The 23345-nt window shown below is 36.9% G+C and overlaps 1 protein-coding gene across 1 annotated transcript in view; it reads left to right on the top strand.

Moving 5' to 3' along the window:
• The window catches only part of APPBP2 (amyloid beta precursor protein binding protein 2), a 59597-nt gene extending 37461 nt beyond the window's left edge, over positions 1-22136 (top strand). The window contains exons 5-13 of the mRNA XM_045985592.1: positions 2907-3075; positions 7389-7478; positions 8845-8912; positions 8993-9098; positions 9801-9925; positions 12746-12831; positions 14457-14647; positions 16208-16373; positions 17580-22136. Coding sequence (XP_045841548.1) covers positions 2907-3075; positions 7389-7478; positions 8845-8912; positions 8993-9098; positions 9801-9925; positions 12746-12831; positions 14457-14647; positions 16208-16373; positions 17580-17833 — 1255 coding nt within the window. The 3' untranslated portion in view covers positions 17834-22136. The remainder of the gene's footprint in view (positions 1-2906; positions 3076-7388; positions 7479-8844; positions 8913-8992; positions 9099-9800; positions 9926-12745; positions 12832-14456; positions 14648-16207; positions 16374-17579) is intronic.
• Positions 22137-23345: the final 1209 nt, after the last annotated feature.

Genomic DNA, 23345 nt, shown 5'->3' with positions numbered 1-23345 from the left:
CCCTTTAAAAAAATTTTTTTTTAAATTTATTTATCTATTTATTTATTTATTTGAGAGCGAAAGCTCAAGCAGGGTTATGGCAGTAGAGGGACAAGCAGACTCTCTGTTGAATAGGGAGTCCCACGCAGGGCTTGATCCCAGGATCCTGACTGAGATCATGACCTGAGCCAAAGTTAGACACTTAACTACTGAGCCTCCCAGGCATCCCTAAAACTGCTCTTGAAAATAAAATCTTTTTTAAAAATAATAAAATACTATGCTTACTTTGAAGAACCACATTTAGAGAACCTTGAGAACCTGCCTTTTTGTTAGGCTAAGTATTAGGCAAAATTAGATCCTCAGTTGACCAGAAGTTTCTTGGATCCTTTATCCTGCTTTGTGTCAGCCCAGATGGATGTACAGACCCTGAGGAGACTCCATATGTTTAATTTGCCCTTTTGTTTCAAGAGACAACCAGCAGGGACTGGAGAAGATAACGAGCTGTGCTTTTCTGGCTTAACATATTTAGTTTGCTACCCCATCATATGCCAATTATTAAATAATTTCTAGAAATTTATTTTTAGGAGGAATATCTACAGTGAATGTTGTTGGAATGCAATTTTTAGTATTGTAGAAATAAGAGGTTAATACTGTTCTTTTCATTCTGTGAATTTACAACCTATGGTTGAGTTTAAGCTTTTCCTATTGAACTATTTGGATAACTGTCAACTCTATCTTCAGTACCTATCCTTTTTTCTCAAGGTCTTTTTTTCTTCTGGATTGTTGTAATACCTCTGTCCTGATTGCCTTACTTCCACTCTTGGCTTTATTGTAATCCATTTTCTTTTTCTTTTTTCTCCCTTTTTAAAAAAAATATTTATTTATTTATTTAAGAGAGAGGGAGCTTGAGCAGTAAGTAATAAGAGCAGGGGGAGGGGCAGAGGGAGAAGCAGGCTCCCTGCAGAGCAGGGAACCTGATGCAGGCATTCATCCCAGGACCCTGGGATCATGACCTAAGCTGAAGCCAGCTGAGCCACCCAGGTGCCCCTGTAATCCGTTTTCCACAGCATAGCCAGAGCAATCCTTCAAGAGTTGCACTGTCCAGTATGATAACCATCAACCATGGTATGACTATTTAAATTAATTCAAGTTAAAAATTCAAAATCAGGGGCGCTTGGGTGGCTCAGTGGGTTAAAGCCTCTGCCTTTCGCTCAGGTCATGATCCCAGGGTCCTGGGATCGAGCCCCGCATCGGGCTCTCTGCTTGACAGGGAACCTGCTTCCTCCTTTCTCTCTCTCTGCCTGCCTCTCCCTACTTGTGATCTCTATCTGTCAAATAAATAAATAAAATCTTTAAAAAAAAAAATTAAAAATCAGTCCCTAGTCACACTAGGCACATTTGAGATACTCAGTAGCCACTTGTGGCTAGTGGCTACTAGATTGAGCAGAGCAGATCCACAGCATTTCAGGAAATTCTCTTAGCATTGTTCTAGAGGATAAATCAAATCATATCTCACCATTACAACCAAAATTTCTTACCCTGACTGGCAAGGCCCTATAAAATCTTTTTAAACTCTGCTTTTTCACCTCTTTTTTATAATCCTTTATTCATAATAGACAGGTTGGTCTTTTGTCTGTTCTTTGATTATGTCAGAATTTTTTTTCCATTTCTCAGGGCTTTGCACTTGTTATTCCTTATGTTTCAAGGAATTTTTGAAAAAGATTTATTTATTTATTTTAGAGAGTGGGGGGCAGGGTAGATGGAGAAGAGAGAAAACCCCAAACAGACTCCCTTTTGAGCTTGGAGCCAGACACGGGACTTGATCTCTGGACCCTGAGGTCATGATCTGAGCTAAAATCAAGAGTCTGATGCTCAACTGACTGAGCCACCAAGGCACCCCAGTTATTCCTTCTGTTTGAAACATGCTTCCTTCCAGACCTTTATATGATTGCTTCATCATTTAGGTGTCAACTCAAATATTAACTTGTTAAGAGAATTCTTCCCTATCTACCCTGAGAATCTCCTTTAAGAAGTTCCTGCAGGAGCTCATACACTCTCTCTCAAATCTTTTTTTTTTTTTTTTTTTAAAGAAGTTCCTGATCATTGGGGCACTGGGGTGGCTTAGTTCATTGGGCATCCTCTTCCCTCTCAGGACTGAGCATTTTCAGAAAATTGTATTGGCAATGATACATGCACTTAATGTAGCTAGCTTTATAACACATACATAAATACATGTCCGATCTTCACTGTTCTGTTTTCCATAGTCTGCATAGATGTATAGTCTGTTGGTATCACAGTCTGACCTACTCTTCTTAAATATCATTAGATAGTCTAACATGGTTTTACAGTTACTCTCTGTGAAGAACTCTGTATTTTTCCACCATAGAAAATAAAGGTTTTAAATAGGTGACAATACCACTATTTTCAGTGAACTTACCTTACTGGAAAGATAACAAAAATGAGCATTTATGAAGCAACATGAGATGAGGTCACTGATCAGGTGTTCCACAAATATACTAGAAAAAAGAACAGAAAGTAATGGTAGGTAATGGTAGTAATGGTAGTATTTCATGTTGGTTTTATTTTTTCATTTTTTTCTAAAATTTTTATAATGAGACTACATTACTTTTGGATTTGGAACAGAAAGAGTTTAAGTATTAGATATAGCACATACTAAGTGCACAAAGTACACGAAATATTTAAAGAAGAAAAAGAAGCAGAGTTGGGTGAGAATTAATCATGGGTAGTTTTCTGGAAAGAACGTATACTCTTATGTGTTTTAGTCAGTCTTGGTTTGGCCCACTTTCCAGTGCTGCCTCACTTTTTGCATCTAGTTTCCTTAACTCATTTGGGTACTAAGTGGTGATCTATAAGAGGACCATGCTGGAAATATCAAAAATAGAGGAATGTTATTTCTGCCTTTGCAGGTTGCTTCATGTGCGAAATGGAAACTGCAAATATCACTTGGGTGAAGAAACATTTAAGTTAGCTCAGACATATATGGATAAACTCTCAAAACATGGCCAGCAAGCAAACAAAGCTGCACTGTATGGAGAACTGTGTGCACTACTCTTTGCAAAGAGTCACTATGATGAGGTGAGTGTTTTGAAGTGCATTTCTTTGTGACCAGCAAGTAGCTATAAACAGATGGTAAAATCAAAACAAACAGATAAACAAACAAACAGCAAAAAAAAAACAACCAGGAACCTGAGCAGATGGTGACGGACACAATAAGTAAAGGGTATTTAAGAGGTATAAAGCATCCAGTCACAAAATAATTAAGTCATAGGGATGAAAAGTACAGCATAGGGAATATAGTCAATAATATTGTAATAATGTTATATGGTGACAGATGATAACTACACTTACTGTGGTGAGCATAGCATAATGTATAAAATTGTCCAGTCATTGTGTTGTACACCTGAAACTACTATAACATTGTGTGTCAGCTGTACCTCAACTTTAGAAAAAGGAAAAAATCATATAATCTTGTATTAGTCTTAATAGATTTTATTCTCACATATCAGGTTTACTTAAAGCACTACATGTTTGTAATGGAATATTTGAAATGAGGCAGAAAGAGTATACTATGAGATGTATTTTAAACATACACATGTATGGTTTATGGCCTATTTTTAATGTGACCAAATAAATCTCTATCTAAATTATTTTGATGGGCATGCTCTGTCAAATCAACCTTTAGTAGATCCTTTTTTTTTTTTTTTTTTTTTGAAGATTATTTATTTATTTATTTGACAGAGATCACAAGTAGGCAGAGAGGCAGGCAGAGAGAGAAGGGAAAGCAACCTCCCTGCTGAGCAGAGAGCCCGATGCGGGGCTCGATCCCAGGATGCTGGGATCATGACCTGAGCTGAAGGCAGAGGCTTTAACCCACTGAGCCACCCAGGCACCCCAGTAGGTCCTTTTTTATTGGATGTGTAGCTCTGGGTGAACTCTGAGAACTTGAAGGCATTCATTCTAATGGGAAGCTAGATTTTATTTATACTTTTTTTGCATTGTTTTGCTCTTCCTCTGCCTTACAAGAAAGATAGCTTCACTCCTGTCTTTATGCTATTAATTTCATGCTTCAATGCTAATGAATACATAGTTGAGAAGTAACCTATGTCTTTTTAACTCCTTTACTTGGTTGTTTTCTGTATGGAAGAATAATTATTTTATGTTGCCACATAGCAGTCATTTAGCTTTCATATTTTACAATTATGCCTGTCTTGATTTTTGCTCCATTAATATTCCATATTTAAAGGAGAATTATAATTAGAGGTAAAACTAGAAAATTCTAGAGTGATTATAAGGTGAGGTTATGCAGCCCTGATGCTAGGATCATCCTTTATATCCATATAAGAAGACATCAGATCTGCGTGTAAAAATCTAAAATCCTTATAAACAAGCCTACAGTTTCTTAGAGGGGTGTTAGGTATGTTCTTCTGGTTATTTTTGATGATGAATTCCTATGTCTGCTGAATTAGTTCTGTTTTGCTGCTCCTTCTGTGCAATAGTTTTTCCATAGCTTATCAATCCGAATATAAAACTCAGCCTCTTTGTTTTATTTTCACATACGAAGAACAAAAAACCCCATTCACAGAAGGCCTTTGTGTGGATAGCTGACTTTATTGGAAATGAGAGTACGATATACAACAGTTTGAGTATTAGAAATGCCTACCTTAAAAGTTATTCAGGTGCCTCACCATCTTTTTTAAAAATAATTTTAAACATTATTTTTATTAACATATAATGTGTTTGCCCCAGGGGTATAGGTCTGCGAATCACCAGGCTTACACATTTCATAGCACTCACTGTAGCGCATACCCTCCCCAGTGTCCATAACCCAGCCACCCTATCCTTACCCCACCACCACCACCAACCCTCAGTTTGTTTTGTGAGATTAAGAGTCTCTTAACGGTTTGTCTCCCTCACCATCCTGTTTTTTTTTTTAAGAAGCTCTGTAGGCAGTGTGGGGCTTGAACTCATGACCCCAAGATCAGTAGTCACATTGTGTACTGACTGAGGCAGCCACGTACCCCAAATAGTTTATTTTAAATATAGGTAAGTTTCGGGCCACCTGGGTGGCTCAGTCAGTTAACTGTGTGCCTTCAGACTCAGGTCATGATCTCAGGGTCCTAGGACTGAGTCCCACATCAGGCTTCTTGCTCAGTGGGGAGCCTGCTTCTCCCTCCCTGATGCTCCCGCTGCTTGGGCTCGCTCTCTGTCTCTGACAAATAAATAAAATCTTTAAAAATATACATAGACAAGTTTGTCATTGATAGCTACAGAAAAGTACACAAATATTAAGGATACAGTTTAATGAATTATCACTGTTATTTTGATACTAACATGGCTAGGCTATGCTGACAAACTAGTAGTGATGTGGAGAGAGAAGTTTATTTCTTGTTCATGCTGCATCCTGTCTTGGGATGCCTATGGCTCTGCTTAACGTTCTGTTCACATTTGATCATCAAAACCCCATGTGATGGAGCATCCTCTGTCTAAATCATTAGCAGCCTTAGAGCAGAGGCAAAAGCATCATAAGGAAGTACTACTTGCTCTTGAAGCTTTTTCCCAATAGAAATTGCTCATTTCACTTTCATATTTTAATTAAGTTTTTAATTGACCAAAGGAAATCACGTGGCCACTATCATCTTTAATGTGGAAGGGAAGTATATCCTTCCCCAAGGAAGTAAATATTTTAAAGAAGTATTATAATTGGGTGCCTGGGTGGCTCAGTGGTTTAAGCCGCTGCCTTCGGCTCAGGTCATGATCTCGGGGTCCTGGGATCGAGTCCCACATTGGGCTCTCTGCTCGGCAGGGAGCCTGCTTCCCTCTCACTCTCTCTTCCTGCCTCTCTGCCTACTTGTGATCTCTCTCTCTGTCAAATAAATAAATAAAATCTTAAAAAAAAAAGTATTATAATCTATAGTTTTGAAGATTTTAACTTACTGCTCTGAAACAAAATTGCTTATTTAACATTTTTTTAAAGATTTTATTTATTTGAGAGAGCAAGAATGAGAGAGGGAGAGAGCACAAGAAGGGGGAGGGTCAGAGGGAGAAGTGGGCTCCCCACTGAGCAGGGAGCCTGATGCTGGACAATGCAGGACTCCAGGATCATGACCTGAGCCAAAGGCAGTTGCTCAACCAACTGAGCCACCCAGATGCCCCAATGCTTATTTAACATCTTAAAAACAACCAGGTTTTTGGGCCTAAATCACATACATTTCATTTTTACATCAAAATTACTTTGGAATCTTTTAGGTGGAATGAAGAGAAGGAAGCTTGCAGAGGGTAACAAATGTTTATTTTTTTAATATTTTCTAATTTTTCCTCTCCCTCCCCCATTCCTTATAATTCTTTTTTTTTTTTTTTTTTGAATTTTATTTATTTGACACAGAGAGAGACTGGGAGAGAGGAAACACAAGCACAGGGAATGAGAGAGGGAGGAGCAGGCTTCCCACAGAGCAGGGAGCCCACTGCGGGGCTCGATCCCAGGACCCTGGGATCATGACCGGAGCCGAACGCAGACACTTAACGACTAAGCCACTGAGGCACCCCCTTTTATGTTATTTTATTAAGATTTATTTATTTGACAGAGCGAGAGAGCACAAGTAGGGAGAACAGAAGAGGGAGAGGGAGAAGCAGGCTGAGCAGGGAGTCTGATGTGGGACTCAATCCCAGGACCCTGGGATCATGACCTGAGCCAAAGGCAGACACTTAACCCACTGAGCCTCCCAGGGACCCCTATAATGTTTTGTTGCTTTGAAACAGTTCTTACTATCCAAAGTAATTTGTTTTGCCTCCCCCCCCCCCCCCCACTAACCACTAGGAGAGGAAGGACATACTTTATCACTGCCCAGTAGATACCTGGGTGCTAGCACATTGCCTGGTACTTAACCTCTGTGCACCTCAGTTTTCCATAATAGTATGCATCTGGTAGGACTGGTGTGTGAGTTAAATGTGTTAATGCACATAAAGTACTTAGAACAATAACTCTCACAAACTAAGCACTGAACTAAACAGATAATTAAGATACAAAGTAATAAGATGACAGTAGGGGAAGAAAGTACAGTAAGCCTAATCTAGGGCTGAAACCTGGAAAATAAGTTATGTGGGTTTAGTTCAGGAAAGAGGAGTGTATGTAAGGCAGAGGGACCAGTATATGCAAAGTCTTGTGGGCAAGAGAGAACATGCCCCTGACTTCCTGTGTGTCACTTATTCAAGGAAAAGTGTAACAAACTTGAAACTTTCAAGAAAACTTACTCTCAGAAAATTGTAAGTGGAAATACTTTGTATGTATTCTTATTCAAGTACTTGGAAGTTGGGTAGAACGATACACAGTCATTCCATTATTGTCAATTTGATTTATCAGTTTTTGCTCTTGTGTAAATATTTTTTTTTAGGCTTACAAATGGTGCATTGAGGCAATGAAAGAAATCACAGTGGGCTTACCGGTTAAAGTTGTGGTGGATGTTTTAAGACAAGCTTCTAAGGTGAATATAATGTTAAAATTTATTAATGAATTAAAAGATTTAGCCAGCTTTAAATTTGTTTTAATTAACCTGTTATTTAACAAGTTAGATATTGCATGCTTCATGGACTAACAAGGTCTATTTTCTGAGTTTCTGTGCTTAGTTTTAGAAACCAGATTTAGAAATCTGCATATAGAATTGAGCTATTTTTCCTATACCTAGGAAACCCATGAAAAAAATCATTCTGATAATTCAGCTCACTGAACTGTAGATTGAGGCAGTATTTTGGTGCTACTCTAGCTTGAGTTTGCTTTTGTTTTTCTTAACCTTTCCAGCAACCTGAATTCCTCATGCCACAATCGAATGGATTTCGGTCATTTTTCTCCTAAAGGGTGGCCTAGTATTAAGTCTAGGAGTAATAGTGTGCAACCTTACAGTGTCACAGCTACCTGTACTTGAGCTGCTGAGTGGCACTTACTTGATTTTCTCTTTAGTTTCTTCTTATTCTATAGATAAATGCATTCACTCTTTAAAGCCATTTATTTTTAAATTGCTGGTTTGGTGTACTGAGGTTTTAAAGCATTGATGTGCTTTTCAGATATATTCTTTCTACCTAGAGTTTTTTTATTTTGAATATTTCATTTTGGTTGGTTTTAATTATGGAAATTTCACTTAGAAGAAAGATTCTAAAATTATAGATTTAGAAGAGTTGAAGATTTCTTGCAAAACTTACTAGGTAAATTATTTTAGAGAAGTATATAGCATAAGTATTCAGATTATTATCAGAACCAGAAGAGAGATATTAATACATATTAATTAATTTTAAACATTAGAAATGCAGTTAATGTAAAGACAGTTTAATTATGTGCAAGATTTGTATTTCTATATGCAAATAATATTTAAAGTTTGAAAACTGGCCATTTTCATGAATCGGAATATTTTAAGACTAGAAAATCTTGAAATTCTGTGTATTTTAAAACTGAAAGATGAAAATTACAAGGTATTTAAGCCACTCTAGAACTAGGATATAAATAAGTAGCTTAGAAAATTCTGTGTTGAACCCTTCCCCCACTTATTTACTATATAATCTGGAAGGATGGGAGTACACCATCTTTGTAAGGTAACTTTGTTATAACAGGTTTGTATTGGGCATGAATGTCAAAATTTTAAACTTTATAATTCCCCAGGATATGTACAGGTCTGTTTATAATAGAATTTTCGAGTACTTGGAAGGGAAGAAATTACAGAACCCTTCTGTTGGGGGATAGCTTTTTTGAAGGATGCTTTTTTTTTTTGGACCATCATAGTCTGACTATCTAATCTACTTATTTTAGCACACTAATTAACTGTTTGAGAGTTATTTAATAATTTTTCACTTTATCCTTAGGCTTGTGTTGTAAAACGTGAATTTAAGAAAGCAGAACAGTTAATTAAACATGCAGTGTATTTGGCACGGTAGGTGATTGTTACTAAAAATACCATTTCAGATTGTCTCTCTCTACTTTATATCCTAATAGTTTTATATCTTTTTATAGGGATCATTTTGGATCCAAACACCCAAAATATTCTGATACACTGCTAGATTATGGGTTCTACTTACTCAATGTAGATAATATCTGTCAGTCTGTTGCAATTTATCAGGTATGTTAACAGTTAATGCTTTTTTTCTTTCAACCTGAATTGACTTGCTGACATATTTTTGTTTGCGGCGTATAAACCACTCTCTAAAAATAACTCTTTCTGAATCCCTCCTCATATATGGGACATCATTCTTTTACTAAATAATATGTCGAAGCATTAGAAGTAAATGTTTTAGGAATTACGGAGAACCATCGAGGAAAACAATTTTTGGCTTGTGGGCTCATATACAAGAGTACTTTTCCATTTTTCATTTGCCCAAATGAAGACTTGTCTTAATTGTTGATTTAGCATGAGTCATTATAGCTGTCTTTGTAATAGCAAGGAGGGTTGATAACAATTACTTTAGGCCTTGTATTAGTCATTCTTAGGTAAATGTGTTAAACCATCACTCCAGACAAAATATCCTTGATTTTATGTTTCACTTATGAAGAAGGACATAGAGAGAAAAACACTGCTGTAATTCTCAGACATATGAATAATTTTTATTGTGAAACCATTGTCTTTTAAGTTAGATTCAGTCTTCAGAAATCAGTCCTTTTGGTGACTTTATGTTCTCTTGTGATTTAAATACAGCAGGATTTTTGCTTCAAAACTGATGGTTTTGATATGTAGAACATATATTTAAAATACTAGGATGCTTAATATTACTGGGTAGTGTTTTCTAAGGATTTATAGTAATAATTATTTTCATTATACTCTCAGGCAGCCCTTGACATTCGGCAGTCAGTGTTTGGTGGCAAAAATATCCATGTAGCAACAGCCCATGAAGACTTGGCTTATTCTTCTTATGTTCATCAGTATAGCTCTGGGAAATTTGACAATGCACTGTAAGTTCCATGTTCCTTTTCAGTGAGCAATTAAATGCTGTTGCTGTTGTTTTTTTCCTAATGCAATAATATTTAATATATTTATGGATTAAATATGTTTTCTGGAGCTTTAACAAGATGCCCGAAATGTTCTTGAACTCATTTAAAATCATACCAATTTATAACCCATTTATTTATTTATTTATTTATTTATTTATTTTTAAAGATTTTATTTATTTATTTGACAGACAGAGATCACAAGTAGGCAGAGAGGCAGACAGAGAGAGACAGGAGGAAGCAGGCTGTCCACAGAGCAGAGAGCCTGATGCAGGGCTCGATCCCAGAACCCTGGGATCATGACCTGAGCCGAAGGCAGAGGCTTTAACCCACTGAACCACCCAGGTGCCCTATAAGCCATTTATTTAGATGTTACATGGTTTAATATTGAGAGTTATATATCTTCATAAGGAATATGGCTTATCTTCTGAATACTTCAGTAATTTTTCTTTGAGTAATACAGTAACCTCTGGCTAAATGACAGACATAACCTAGAAACATTTTGCTCAAAATATGCAGAAATACTGAATAAAATATAACCATTGTCTTTGTAAATGCATAACTGAGCTTGCAGGAGATAAGAAAATCCCCAAGGGCCACTCATGGACTAAAATCCAATAGGGTAGCATGAACTATGGTATAACCACCTTGGGATGATGGGAAAGCTTGGAAGTTTCTGTAAACCTTGGTTGGACAATAATCTTATGAGTTAAGGCACTTAGTCCACAGGAAACTGAGTTAGAACTGAAACCCTCAACCTGAAGCCAAGATCAAGCCTGCACCATCAGGGAAAGGGGAGACTTAAGAGGAAAAAAAATGTTCCCACTGACAAGAAAGGACAAAGAAACTAATTCATCTCAGGTTGGGCTCTCAGTTAAACAAAAACAGAATCTCACAGTGGAATTTATAACTGCATCATATATTCAGGAACCCCCAAACTGAGGAGAACATTAAAAAGCTGTTTGGGACTGCTAGTTCTCCTGAGATGCCTTTTGGGAGAAAATATAAAACTCTCGGAACTTCTCAGTCCAAACCAAACAGACTTTCCATAGATCTAGCTCCATCTAAGATGAACTCACCATTCAAAAATTTTGAAATAAAATACAGAAACATTTCCTCTATGAGTGAGGATCAGCAGATAATACAAACAGGATTAGAACCCAAAGAATACTGGCTAACAGAACTTCTTGGTTGATACTATAAAGTATCCTTAAATGATTAAATATATAAAATGGATTAGCAAACTATGGCCTGTAGGGAAAATAAAATTTTATTGGAACATAGCAATATTCATTAGCTCATGTATTGTCTGTGGCTGCTTTCCTGCTACATTAGGAGAGTTGAGTAGTGGAAATAGAGTGTGTGGCCCACACAACCTAAAATATTTGCTATCTTGCCCTTTACAGAAAAAAATTGCTGACCCTGATATAAGAGAAGGGATCAGTAATATTTTGGAGGGGGAAATAAAGGGGGGGAAAGGGCAGATTTAAAAATAAAACAACTGATACCTGCTACAACCTGGATGAATCTTGAAAAAATTCTGCTAATTGAAAGAAGCTAGTCACAAAGGACCACATATTATATGATTCCATTTATATGAGATGTCCAGAATAGGCAAATCTGTGAGACAGAAAATAAATTTGTGGTTGCCATTGGCTGATAGGGTTGGAGGAAAATGGAGAGAGACTACTAATGGGCCAGTATTTCTTTTTAGGGTCATGAAAATACTCTGAAATTGCTCGTGGTCATGGGTGCCCAGCTCTGAATATACTAAAAACCATTGAATTGTACATTTTATTTTTTAAGATAAATTCTTCTACGTGAAGAAGAATAAAGTAAATTAAAGAGCTATGGTAAATTTTTTTAAGTTTTTTAGGGGTTTTTTGTGTGTGTGTTTTTGTTTTTTGTTTTTTTTATATTTTATTTATTTGAGAGGGAGAGCATAAGTAGGGGGAGTGTAAGAGGGAGAAGCAGACTCCCCACTGAGCAGGAAGCCTGATGCAGGACTCGATCTGGGGACTCCAGGATCATGATCTGAGCCAAAGGCAGTCGCTTAACCAACTGAGCCACCCAGGCGCCCCTTTTAGGTACTTTTGTACAAGCTGGCTGAGAAGGGTATTCATTGAAGAGTAAGCCATGTGGGTAGATAGTCAGGGGGATAGTATTCCATAGGGGACAGTAAACCAGGTGCAAGAGTCCTAGGTGAGAGTATGCTTTGCATGTTCAGAAAGCTGCAAAAGCCTGTGTGGCTGGAGGAGGAGCAGAGGGCTGTTTCTGAGAATGGTAGATGAGGTCAGACATCATTTCCCTGAGGTAGCCCAGGGAAAGAATATGGTGAGCCCTGTAGGCTGTGGTAACAACTTCACAGTTCATTCTGTGGGAGATGGAAATCCAGTGGATATTTTTTTTTTTTTTTTTAAAGATTTTATTTATTTATTTGACAGAGAGAGATCACAAGTAGACAGAGAGGCAGGCAGAGAGAGAGAGGGAAGCAGGCTCGCCGCCGAGCAGAGAGCCCGATATGGGACTCGATCCCAGGACCCCGAGATCACGACCCGAGCCGAAGGCAGCGGCTTAAACCACTGAGCCACCCAGGCGCCCTCCAGTGGATATTTTAAAAGTTCAGTCCACAACAGATTAGAAATTTAAGAAACAAAAACCAATACCTTTACCACAGATAGTTTTAGAAATTCCATCAGTATTATAAGTTGTGATTTTTTTTAAATGCTATAATTATTTGTCCCTAAAAAGAAATACCAGAATATGTATTTGTCTGTATTACAGATTTCATGCTGAAAGAGCTATTGGTATCATTACCCACATCTTACCTGAAGATCATCTTCTTTTGGCTTCTTCAAAGAGGGTGAAAGGTACCCTTTGCAATTAGTCTCCAGTATACGTGTGTGTGTGTGTGTGTGTGTGTGTATTTTTTTTTAGATTTCTTTTGCTGTCAGTTGTAATAGATGTCTAGTGTCATGTATTTTAAAGATACATAGTTTAAAATCGGGCTATTTGTTTATTTCTTTGGATGGTAGGGTAGGATTAGACTATATCTGCATATTACTAAGATAACCAAGTCACTGATTTAAAGTATCTGCCTGTAGCTCTACTAGGAATTTCCAGTGGTTCATAATAAAAGGTTTGTTTCTCTCATACAACATTGTTAATAAGCCAGAATATCTTTTGTTGCTTTTTTCCTTCCTTCCTCCCTCCCTCCCCCCGCCACTCCCTTTTCCTCTCTGTCATGCCTTCATTCGTTCATTTCTTTTGCAGGGAGGATAAAAGAAAAAGTAACATGATTATTGCACAGTAGCATACCTTTTCACATACCTTTTTCACATAGAAGGTATGTGAAAAACCTATGTTTTTCATATACCTTCAGCCTTATAGTGTAGGATTTTGAAGCTCAGCTTTACATCAGGTTACCCTTAATGTTGCAAGGCTCTTACCAAATACCACTTCCTTCTTTCCTTATTTTAACCTTTCTTCTAATCACTACCAAAGCCCTTTCATTTAAAAAGCTTTTTTTTTTTTTGCCAACATGATTGGGTCACCCATGTGGTAATTCTCTGCATGCTGGAGAAATTTTACCTTAATTCTGGAACTAGTTCTTTTTCCTCCTTTTAGTAAAGTTTGCATTTTTAACTGAAACACAAGTAATGCATAATTGTTGTAAAAATTAAAAGTTAGAAAAGAGAAAATAATAAATTAAGTCACCTGAAATCCCACCAATCCAGATTCAGCATTTTGGTGATTATTTTTTAGACTTTTTTCCCTCCAAATAATGAAATAAATGAATTTCTTTAGTTTTATATTCTGCTTTTTTCACTTAATACCTTATGAATATTTTTTCATTGTAGTACCTGTGGATATATATCCTTTTGTTCTTTAAAAATGCTATAGTGGACTAAACCTCTTTTACTTTTGGACATATGGACAATTTGCGTAGAAATAAAATTATCTCATAAAAGAATATGTATTTTTTTTAAGACTTTAAATGGAATTTGAAAGTCTTGTATGTGACTTTGAAATTGCACTGTCTTCTTGCCTGATTTGGTTAGTCAAGTGAGTAGGAGGAAACCAGTTCTTTCAGTTGTGTTTGGTTAGAGGTTATATTTTAGGAGTGTGGTTTCAAAATGTTCAACAGTGCTTGGGGACTCCTTGACACAGTTTCATAACTTTAAAATTTTGCCTTTGCCTTGTCTTACATTGCTTTAAATAAGAAATTCACATCAGCAAAATATAATAGTCTAGTAAAGCAGAAATTCTGCAAAATACTTGATGTATACCATTGTTTTTCTTAGATTTGAGTTCATTATATTGTGCAAACTAGAATGGCCCCCAAAAATTCATTTTTTCATTAACGTGGAACTCACCGTTACCATTTCTAAACCATAAACACAAACATTTATAGAATTTAATTTTAAATTATATGCTCTGATTAGCTTTGATAGATGGTTTGGAAGTGTGCTAATTTTATTGCTTTCTTAATCAGCTCTTATTTTAGAGGAGATTGCAATTGACTGTCATAATAAAGAAACTGAACAGAGGCTGCTTCAAGAAGCTCATGATTTGCACCTGTCTTCACTTCAACTAGCTAAGAAAGCTTTTGGGGAATTTAATGTACAGACTGCAAAACACTATGGAAACCTTGGAAGACTTTACCAGTCAATGAGAAAATTTAAGGTAGAAGCATGTTTTACTATCTTTTTCTCTCAGTAAATAATTTTAGGTAATAAATTATAATCTTAAATAATATGTCTTCAGTAATCTTCACTAATAAATTATAATCTTAAATAATATGTCTTCAGTAATCTTCACTAATAAATGTACACTTATTATACTTCTACGTTATTCCACAAAAGAATTGAGAAAATAGCATAAAACAGCAGAGTCAAAGTATAAATAAAATTCAAAATATAAGCCATGGAAAAATAAGGCATAATATCAAACCATGAAGGTTAATATGGTTATTATAGTTAGACTTAAAACATAGCTATTAGCAGGGCACCCGTCTGGCTCAGTCAAAAGAGAATGTGACTCTTGATCTCAGGGTTGTGAGTTCAAGCCCAATGTTGGGTGTAGAGATTACTTGAATAAATAAAAACTTAGGGGAAAAAAAACAAAAACAGGGACCCCTGGGTGGCTCAGTCAATTGGGCATCCAGCTCTTGGTTTCAGCTCAGGTCATGATCTTACGGGTTGTGAGAAATGAGCCTCGGTTGGGCTCCCCAATCAGTGGGGAGTCTGCTTGAAGATTATCTCCCTCTGTCCCTCCACCAGCTTCTGTGCACACACGCACAGTCTCTCTGTCTTCACTCGCTGTCTCTCAAAATAAATAAAATCTTTAAACAACAACAACATAGTGTAAGCTATGTTAAGTGTAGCCCTTACCAGGGGCTCCTGATTGGCACAGTAGGTTAAGTGTCTGCCTTTGGTTCAGATCATGATCTTGGGAGTCCTGGGATCATCCTGGGATCATCAGGCTCCTTGCTCAGTGGGGAGTCTGCTTCTCCCTCTACTTCTACCCCACCTCATGTTCTCTCTCTTTCTCCCTCTCTCTCTCTCAAATAAAGAAATAAAATCTTTAAAAAGAAAAGTATGGCCCTTGGCATAATGTCTGGCACATGGTAGGTATGCAAGAAATGTCAGATACTGCAAGTATTACTAATTGTGATAAAAATTTACTGAATTCTCTCTAAAAATTTTGGATTATAAGTTTTTAATATTGTTCATTTTAGGGTCACAATAAGGATAGGAGGAGAGTTACAGCCTAAGATACTACTTTTTAACCTGAAAATCCATTATGTATCCCACACTTAACCTGAGTTTTGTTTGTTGGAATAAAAATTGTCAGAATTCCAAAATAAAGTGTGTATCTATGTAACTGAATGTACTATAGTATGGAGTTTCTTAACAAGGTTCAGTTAAATTTTGGAGCATGTTAAGAAAGAGATAATTTTCATTTTGGAAAGTTTTTATGTTAATTTCTTCTAACAATGTTTCATTACCAGGACAGATTTTCTCATCATTTTTGGCATAGGACACTTACTGTCATCAGCTTATGTGCATAACTGTTCAAACCAGTAATGCTTCCCATAAGCAACTTTTGGATTAACATAGTATGTTCTCTGATCTGATTATCTTACGCCATCCATGTCCTTAGCACTTAAAATAGTCTTACTCGGGAAGAATTGTTACTATGAGAGTATAGTCTAATGGCTAAAACAGCTCAATTATTTTTCAGGAAGCTGAAGAAATGCATATCAAAGCAATTCAGATTAAAGAGCAACTTCTCGGTCAAGAAGATTATGAAGTAGCCCTTTCAGTGGGACATCTGGCTTCTTTATACAATTACGACATGAATCAGTATGAAAATGCTGAGAAACTTTATTTGCGATCTATAGCAATTGGTATGTTTTTTTTTTTTAATTTCTTATTCAGTTGATTAGAAATAACATGTAACATATCTTGTATGTTGTATAAGGGAAGTGTAATTATGAAGATTTAAATGAGCTTAGAGCTGCTAAGGTTATCCAGAAGCCACCCAAAAATCATCTCAAACATTTTGCTAAAGGTGATTTACTGATCTTGAAGCCAGTGGTAAGAAGTATGACAGTTGAGGCAGAGTGTCAGGTATAAGCAAAAGCAGTTATTCTAAACTAGTTGTGTAATTAGTACTCCCTTCATCTCCCTTCTGGCTGTAACATAGATCAGGTTTACCAGTTTTTGAATGTAATATCAGTGGAATCATGTGATGTATATTTTTACATTTTGGTGAACATGAATTATGAAATACATCTGTGTTGTTCTGTAACACTATCGCTTATTAATTTCCAGGGCTATATTACATTTTATTGGATTAGTATATCATTATTTATCCATTCTGCTGTTAATGGGTATTCAGAACATTTGGATTGTTTCCATTTTGGGAACACCTGGCTGGCTCAGTTGGGAGATGTGACTCTTGATCTCAGGGCAATGGCTTTGAGCCCTGTGTCAAGGTTTTAGGGTTTACGTAAGAAAAAAAAAGTTCTTCCCTATTTTTATATTGAATTGTCTGTCATTCCTTACTGATTTACAGAAGGTCTTTATATACTATGGATGCAGCAAGCCCTTTGTTGGTTATATATTTTGCAAATAGATAACTGTGCTGCTTGTTTCTAAATGGTACCTTTCATAGAACAGAAGTTCTTAATTCTAATATTAATCTTGTCTATCGGTACCCAATCTCATTAGTTCCTCAGCCTAGGGAATAAGTGATGTTTTCATCACCTTATTTAAAAAAAAATTTTTTTTTTTAAGATTTTATTTATTTATTAGTCAGAGAGAGAGAGAGAGAGAGTGAGCATAGGCAGACAGAGTAGCAGGCAGAGTCAGAGGGCAAAGCAGTCTCCCTGCTGAGCAAGGAGCCTGACGTGGGACTCGATCCCAGGACGCTGGGATCATGACCTGAGCCGAAGGCAGCCGCTTATAACCAACTGAGCCACCCAGGTGTCCCTTCATCACCTTATTTAAAGAATTGAACTTGTGTTGTCTTTTAAGAACCTCTTATTGTTTCATTACTTGAACTTTCTTTCTTTCTTTTGTGCGTGTGTGTATGCATCTTTTACTTTCAGGGAAGAAACTGTTTGGTGAAGGCTACAGTGGACTAGAATATGATTACCGAGGTCTCATTAAACTTTACAACTCCATTGGAAATTATGAGAAAGTGTTTGAATATCACAATGTTCTTTCTAACTGGAACCGGTTGCGAGATCGTCAGTATTCAGTGACCGATGCTCTTGAAGATGTCAACACCAGCCCCCAGTCCACTGAAGAAGTGGTGCAGTCCTTCTTGATTTCTCAGAATGTTGAGGGACCGAGCTGCTGAGGGAGGACCTCAGTTAACTAATTTACCTTTTCCCAGATTCCAGGGAATTCATACTGTGAAATCAAAACCATGTTGTTTTTTGGGGCTGGAATTTGCATTGAAACACTGGTCCAGTCCATTGACCCTATTTGGGTGATCCCTATCTTGCAGAGTGTCTGTAGGAATAAGCATATATTCAGTTATATTCAGCATGTACCGCATGTATAAGTAGTCTGGCCCATATTTTCAACCTAGTAGAACAAACAACAGGAAATCTTTTTTTTTTTTTTTTTTTTTCATTTTAAAAAATAATTCATTTTGCAGAAAGCCTGAAAAGAACCCCTAAATAAAACTATTTAAGAGTTTAAAAGAGTTGCATTCTTATTACGTAAGGATGATTTTAACAACTTTTTAACATATTCTTCCTTGTGGAGGTATTCAATACTGTATTGTAAAGATATTTTATGGGGAAAATCTTTATATGCAGTATAGAAAAGTTAACACAGTGCTAGTAGAAGAGGGACATCCTGACTTAGGTTTGGCTACCTTACCCAGAGAAGTGGATGCAACCACTACAGAGCTCTGTTACAAGGGAAAGACTGTCAGATTCATCTGAACTGGACCAGTGTTGATCTGTAAGTAATAGAAAAGCTGACAGACCAGCAGTTTTATTAACCCTTTGGTTGTTTCAGGGTTTTTTGGTACAACAATGCAAGATGCTCTGATAGCGTTTGCTAACAGGACCAGGAGGACCTAAAAAGGACCAGCCTAATGTAGAAAGGGGTTATTTGGACCAGAGGCTTTAGGTTATTATTTTAGCCCCTGCATATACTTTTATCAGTAGAATGTTTCATTTAGAGGTATAATGAAAAGTGATAATGCAAAAATTATATTCATGTAATTACACCAAACCAGGGAAATTTGGCAATTACAGTGGCATATCTTTAGTCAGTGTGCACAGATGGCAATGCCATAAGCAAGTCTATAAATATCTGCTGCAACCATCCCCCTCATTTTAAATGTTATCCTAATAATCAATGCAATTAACAAGTATGTTGGCTAAGAGTCATGAAATAGCTCATGGGTGGGAATTTCAGGTTACTATATGGCTTGTGGGGATTAATGGAAAAATGAATGCCCAAAAGAAGCAATTCTTAGAAATCCTTCATTTTTATGGTAAATAATAGTACAACTATGTCATTTTCTTTTAAATTCAAGAGTCAAATGCAGAGATCCCCTAATTATATATGTTTCACTAACTTGTCTTCCTGTTCATTGGGTTTTGATTTTTTTTAATCTTATGCCAGTCAGGTTATTTAATGTTGAGGTAATTAATACTCAAATTTGGAAAGTTGTGACATGTAGCAAATAAGAAACAAATTCTTTTGCTGTTACCTCAGTTCTTACTGTAGTGGCCTATGTGGTGCCTCTATAGTTAAGAATCAGGGTTTTCCCCCCTATTTTCAGGGGTTCATGACTTGGCTGTCAGAGATGTTGCTCTTGGCTAATGCTTGGAGTAGTCTGGGGGTGAGTGGATGTGTGTTGAATTTTGGTTTTCTTTTAACATGCATGTTAGGGTTGGAGGAGGGAAAATGTAAACTGCCACATTGAGTACAGAAAAATTAATTGGAGATTTCGGGTAAATTTGATTTTAAATACTTTTTGGGCTTCCCAAACCTAATCTTGTTTAAAACTGTTAATTGCAGTCTTGTTAGTTACGAGCCAGTGTTTTTAAGTCCCCAGGAGGGGATTGACTGGGGGAGGTACATAAAGAGATGAAGCAAGCCCAGACACTAAGACTGTAACTATGATTTCAAAACCTGGGTTTATTCCTCAAATTGAATTATTTTCTTTTTCATTTTAAAGAGTACATTGGCACACCTGCACCTCCCTCGCAGTTAATTGCAGTCTAATGCCAAGAGGCACCTCTTTGTTAATTACCAAATAGTCTGTGTGACCAAGGACTAACATTTATTAAGTTACTCAGCTCTGTCCTCATGGGCCTATATATTTAATACCTCCAAAGATATTTCCAGGATAGGCTTTGTATACTTTTGTTGGTTATTTAGAGTCCTGTGGTATGTTTGTGGTATAGGAATGTCATGGTAAATTGTTTTTCAATAAATATTTTGAAACTTAACGTTTCCATATGAAGTTTTTTTTTTTTTAATCAATGTGTATCTTTTGGTTTTGTGCACATGTAGCATTTCCTAGGATAAAATAAGGCAAATAACTTAAGGCCTCATCCTCTCTTAATTCAGTTTGAGCTCTACTTAGCTCACAGTGATAAAGCAACATGATAGAAGCCTAAGATCACAGGGTGATAATGTTATGTGGCAGCCAGTTTTTCTTAAAAAAAAAAAAAAATCGCTAGTTTCCCTTTATTACCACTGCTTTCATGTAGTTTTCTATAAACCTGTACACTTTGATTTAATGCAAAAACTGTAGGCTAAAAAAAGAGATGGACAGCTTGTTAGTGATACAACAAATAGTATGCTATTAATTCGGGTTGTAATGAAGAATAATACCCTAATGATTCTAAGTGTGGGATTTATCCTTTTCCTGGGGATGTTTAAGGTAGGTTAGAGAGGTGAATGTTACCTTTCTTTAAGGGGTTAAAAAGAATACAAAGAAAAGAATGAAACGTACCTCACAGTAACCAATAGGTTGCACAGATTTTTCACATATGGTGGGGTTGTGTGTAAGGAAGCCTAGACCAACTTTAAGATTTTTCTGGAAGTTCAGCAAAGTCATGTTAAATAAGGGGCCTTTGGTCTCATCCTTCCTGACTTTGATTTCTTCTCTTTTACCCAGTCTTTTTCCTAAAGTTGGTGCTACTCAGATTGGGTCCATCGGGGGCTCTGTATTCCTCCTGTGCCACACAGATGGTCAGTCCCTCCTGCATCCAGTGTAATAGAACGGATGGGGCTCTTCAGACCACAGTTTTTATGGGTCCCCAGAGCTGACTTTCCCAAAGCTTTAGGACCCTTCTTGTCATCGAAGCTCTGTTTCCTTGGTTAAAAACAAACTCACTGTTGCTCTGTAGGAATCCGTGTGTGCAGGTATGCGCTCATTTGTGAAAATAAATGATTTGACAAAGGCCTTTGTTCCTAGCCTGTTTGGGAAGAGTTTGTAATGTTGTGAAAATTAAGTACAGAGGCTGCTACCTTATAAATAAACGAGAGTGCCATTTGGTGGCTTCTTACATGCAAACAGAGCGCTGAACAGTCAACATCTAAAACACAACTGAAGCTTTTGGCCATACTTCACAAATTGAAAACGATGGTTTGCTTAGGTAGCAGGTATTCTTAACTGCCACTTGGTCTTTATCTTTTCTCTAGAACTCATAGCCTTGCTGCTTGCAAACTGTTCCCTTTCTGGATGACAAAGTTACTACTGGAAAAATACTTATTTATATAATTACGAACTTTTTAAGAGTTTTATTTTTGCTTTAAAAATTAATGTATATATTTCACCTCTTGGCTTTGGAGGACCTCAGTTCTTGCTAGGAAAGAAAAAATTTTTTTAATCGGACATTTGGATTAATCTCCAGCTTGAACACTAGTAGTTGTATTGTCCACAAATCTCAGGAATGTGTTAGGCAGAAAAGTGGTTTTACCCTGTCGGTGATCTGAAGGAGTGTGCTTATTAAGTAATACTATTCTTTAATTGCAATCCTAGGTATCTATAGCATGAGTGGCCTTAGTGAGTTTGTTGAAGTGCACATTTTTTTTCAAAAGTAAAATTTAAGATTAAAAATATATGCTATATATAGATATCTAGAAAACCTGGTTTGTGGTGCACAAGTTAAGTGTTGGATCACTAAATAATTGTTGCAGGTACCATTTGTGTAACATTACTCATTTCTGTATATTCCTTTTATGGAAAGATATGTTGCCATGGTAACTAAAAACTTTTCAATTTAGTTCTACTTTTATGATGTGAATGAATGCTACATTTTATTAAATATTACCAAGTCAGTACTATTTTTATACTTTAATAAGCAACAGGGGATTTTAGTTTAATAGGCTCAAGAGCTCTTAATGAAACAAATTACTAACAATTCTTTACATGAAAATCCCCACTAATAGTGCCACAGTAATTTCTATAGAAATATCTAGGGTCATTGATAGATTTTTTTTAAGACAATTCTTCATTGTGTCAGAATGACCTTTCATATCATCTTTAACAAAAACTTGTAGTACCCACCATTATTTGTAACCATTGAACCATACTAAGTATGTTTGTAACCAGCATTGTGATATATTCTGTACTTGTATTGCTAAAAATGAATTATTGACCTAATAAATATAGTGTTCCTGCATTCGTAGTGTATCTGTTTCCATTTCAGTTGTGATCACTTTTGGTCGGGACTTGGGATTATTGCTGCAACCTGTTTTTATTAGAGAACAGTGCAAGAGAAACTGTTGAAACTAGAACAAAAGCGTTCTTGTTTGAGAAAAAAAAGATGCGTGGCAGAGGAGACACATGGTACCAGCACCTGGAGATAGTGCTTATGAAACTACTTTGGAAAAGACAGCAATACGTTAATTAATGTGGGGGGTCTTAATCTTTTCAAAAGTAACTACCCCGTTCTTTTCCCTGGTCTTCCATCTCTGAAGGGCAGGAGGCCAGTGCAGAGACCTGAGGTCAGAAGTTGTGGAGATAGTGGAGAAACCCTGTGTCTGTTTCAGTTCCAGCTCAGCCTCTGAGCAGTAGGAATTTGAGGTACGTCATTTTAAGTAAGCCTCTTTGTGTTTCATTTCCTCATATGAATGGTGGGGTCATGGGGCGCCTGGGTGGCTCAGTGGGTTAAGCCGCTGCCTTCGGCTCAGGTCATGGTCCCGGGGTCCTGGGATCGAGCCCCGCATCGGGCTCTCTGCTCCGCAGGGAGCCTGCTTCCTCCTCTCTCTCTGCCTGCCTCTCTGCCTAGTTGTGATTTCTCTCTGTCAAATAAATAAAATGTTAAAAAAAAAAAAAAAGAAAGAAAGAAAATCTGCCATGGAACGGCGTTGAGTCGTAAGCACACAGAACAGCTAGTGCCGGAAATGAAGCCACACTCTAAATCACTATAAAGAAAATTAACATTTCGACAAAATCCCACCTTCACTGTTAATAGCACTGGTTTGATCTCGCCTGCCACCTGCAGTGATAACTGACTTTTTCTACATTTTTTTTTAAGATTTTATTTATTTATTTGACAGACAGAGATCACAAGTAAGCAGAGAGAGGGAGAAGCAGGCTTCCCACCAAGCGGAGAGCCCAATGCGGGCCTCGATCCCAGGACCCTGAGATCATGACCCAAGCTGAAGGCAGAGGCTTAACCCACTGAGCCACCTAGGCGCCCTCTACATTTTTCTTTTTACATTCCATGACTTTGAACATGCTGTTCTTTCTTTAATATGGAGTGCCATTTCCTGCCTAAACTTTTATTTATCTGTCAAGCTCAGAGGACAAGGAAGCCTTCCCTGAAAGTTTGAGTTGCCTCTTCTTGGTACTTGAGTGGCATTTTATTTAAAACTTAATGTCATTA

This window comes from Meles meles, chromosome 18 (assembly GCF_922984935.1).
Source record: "Meles meles chromosome 18, mMelMel3.1 paternal haplotype, whole genome shotgun sequence".
Lineage (NCBI taxonomy): Eukaryota > Metazoa > Chordata > Mammalia > Carnivora > Mustelidae > Meles > Meles meles.
The sequence above is the reverse complement of the archived record's forward strand: the minus strand, read 5'-3'. Positions and strand labels throughout refer to the sequence as shown.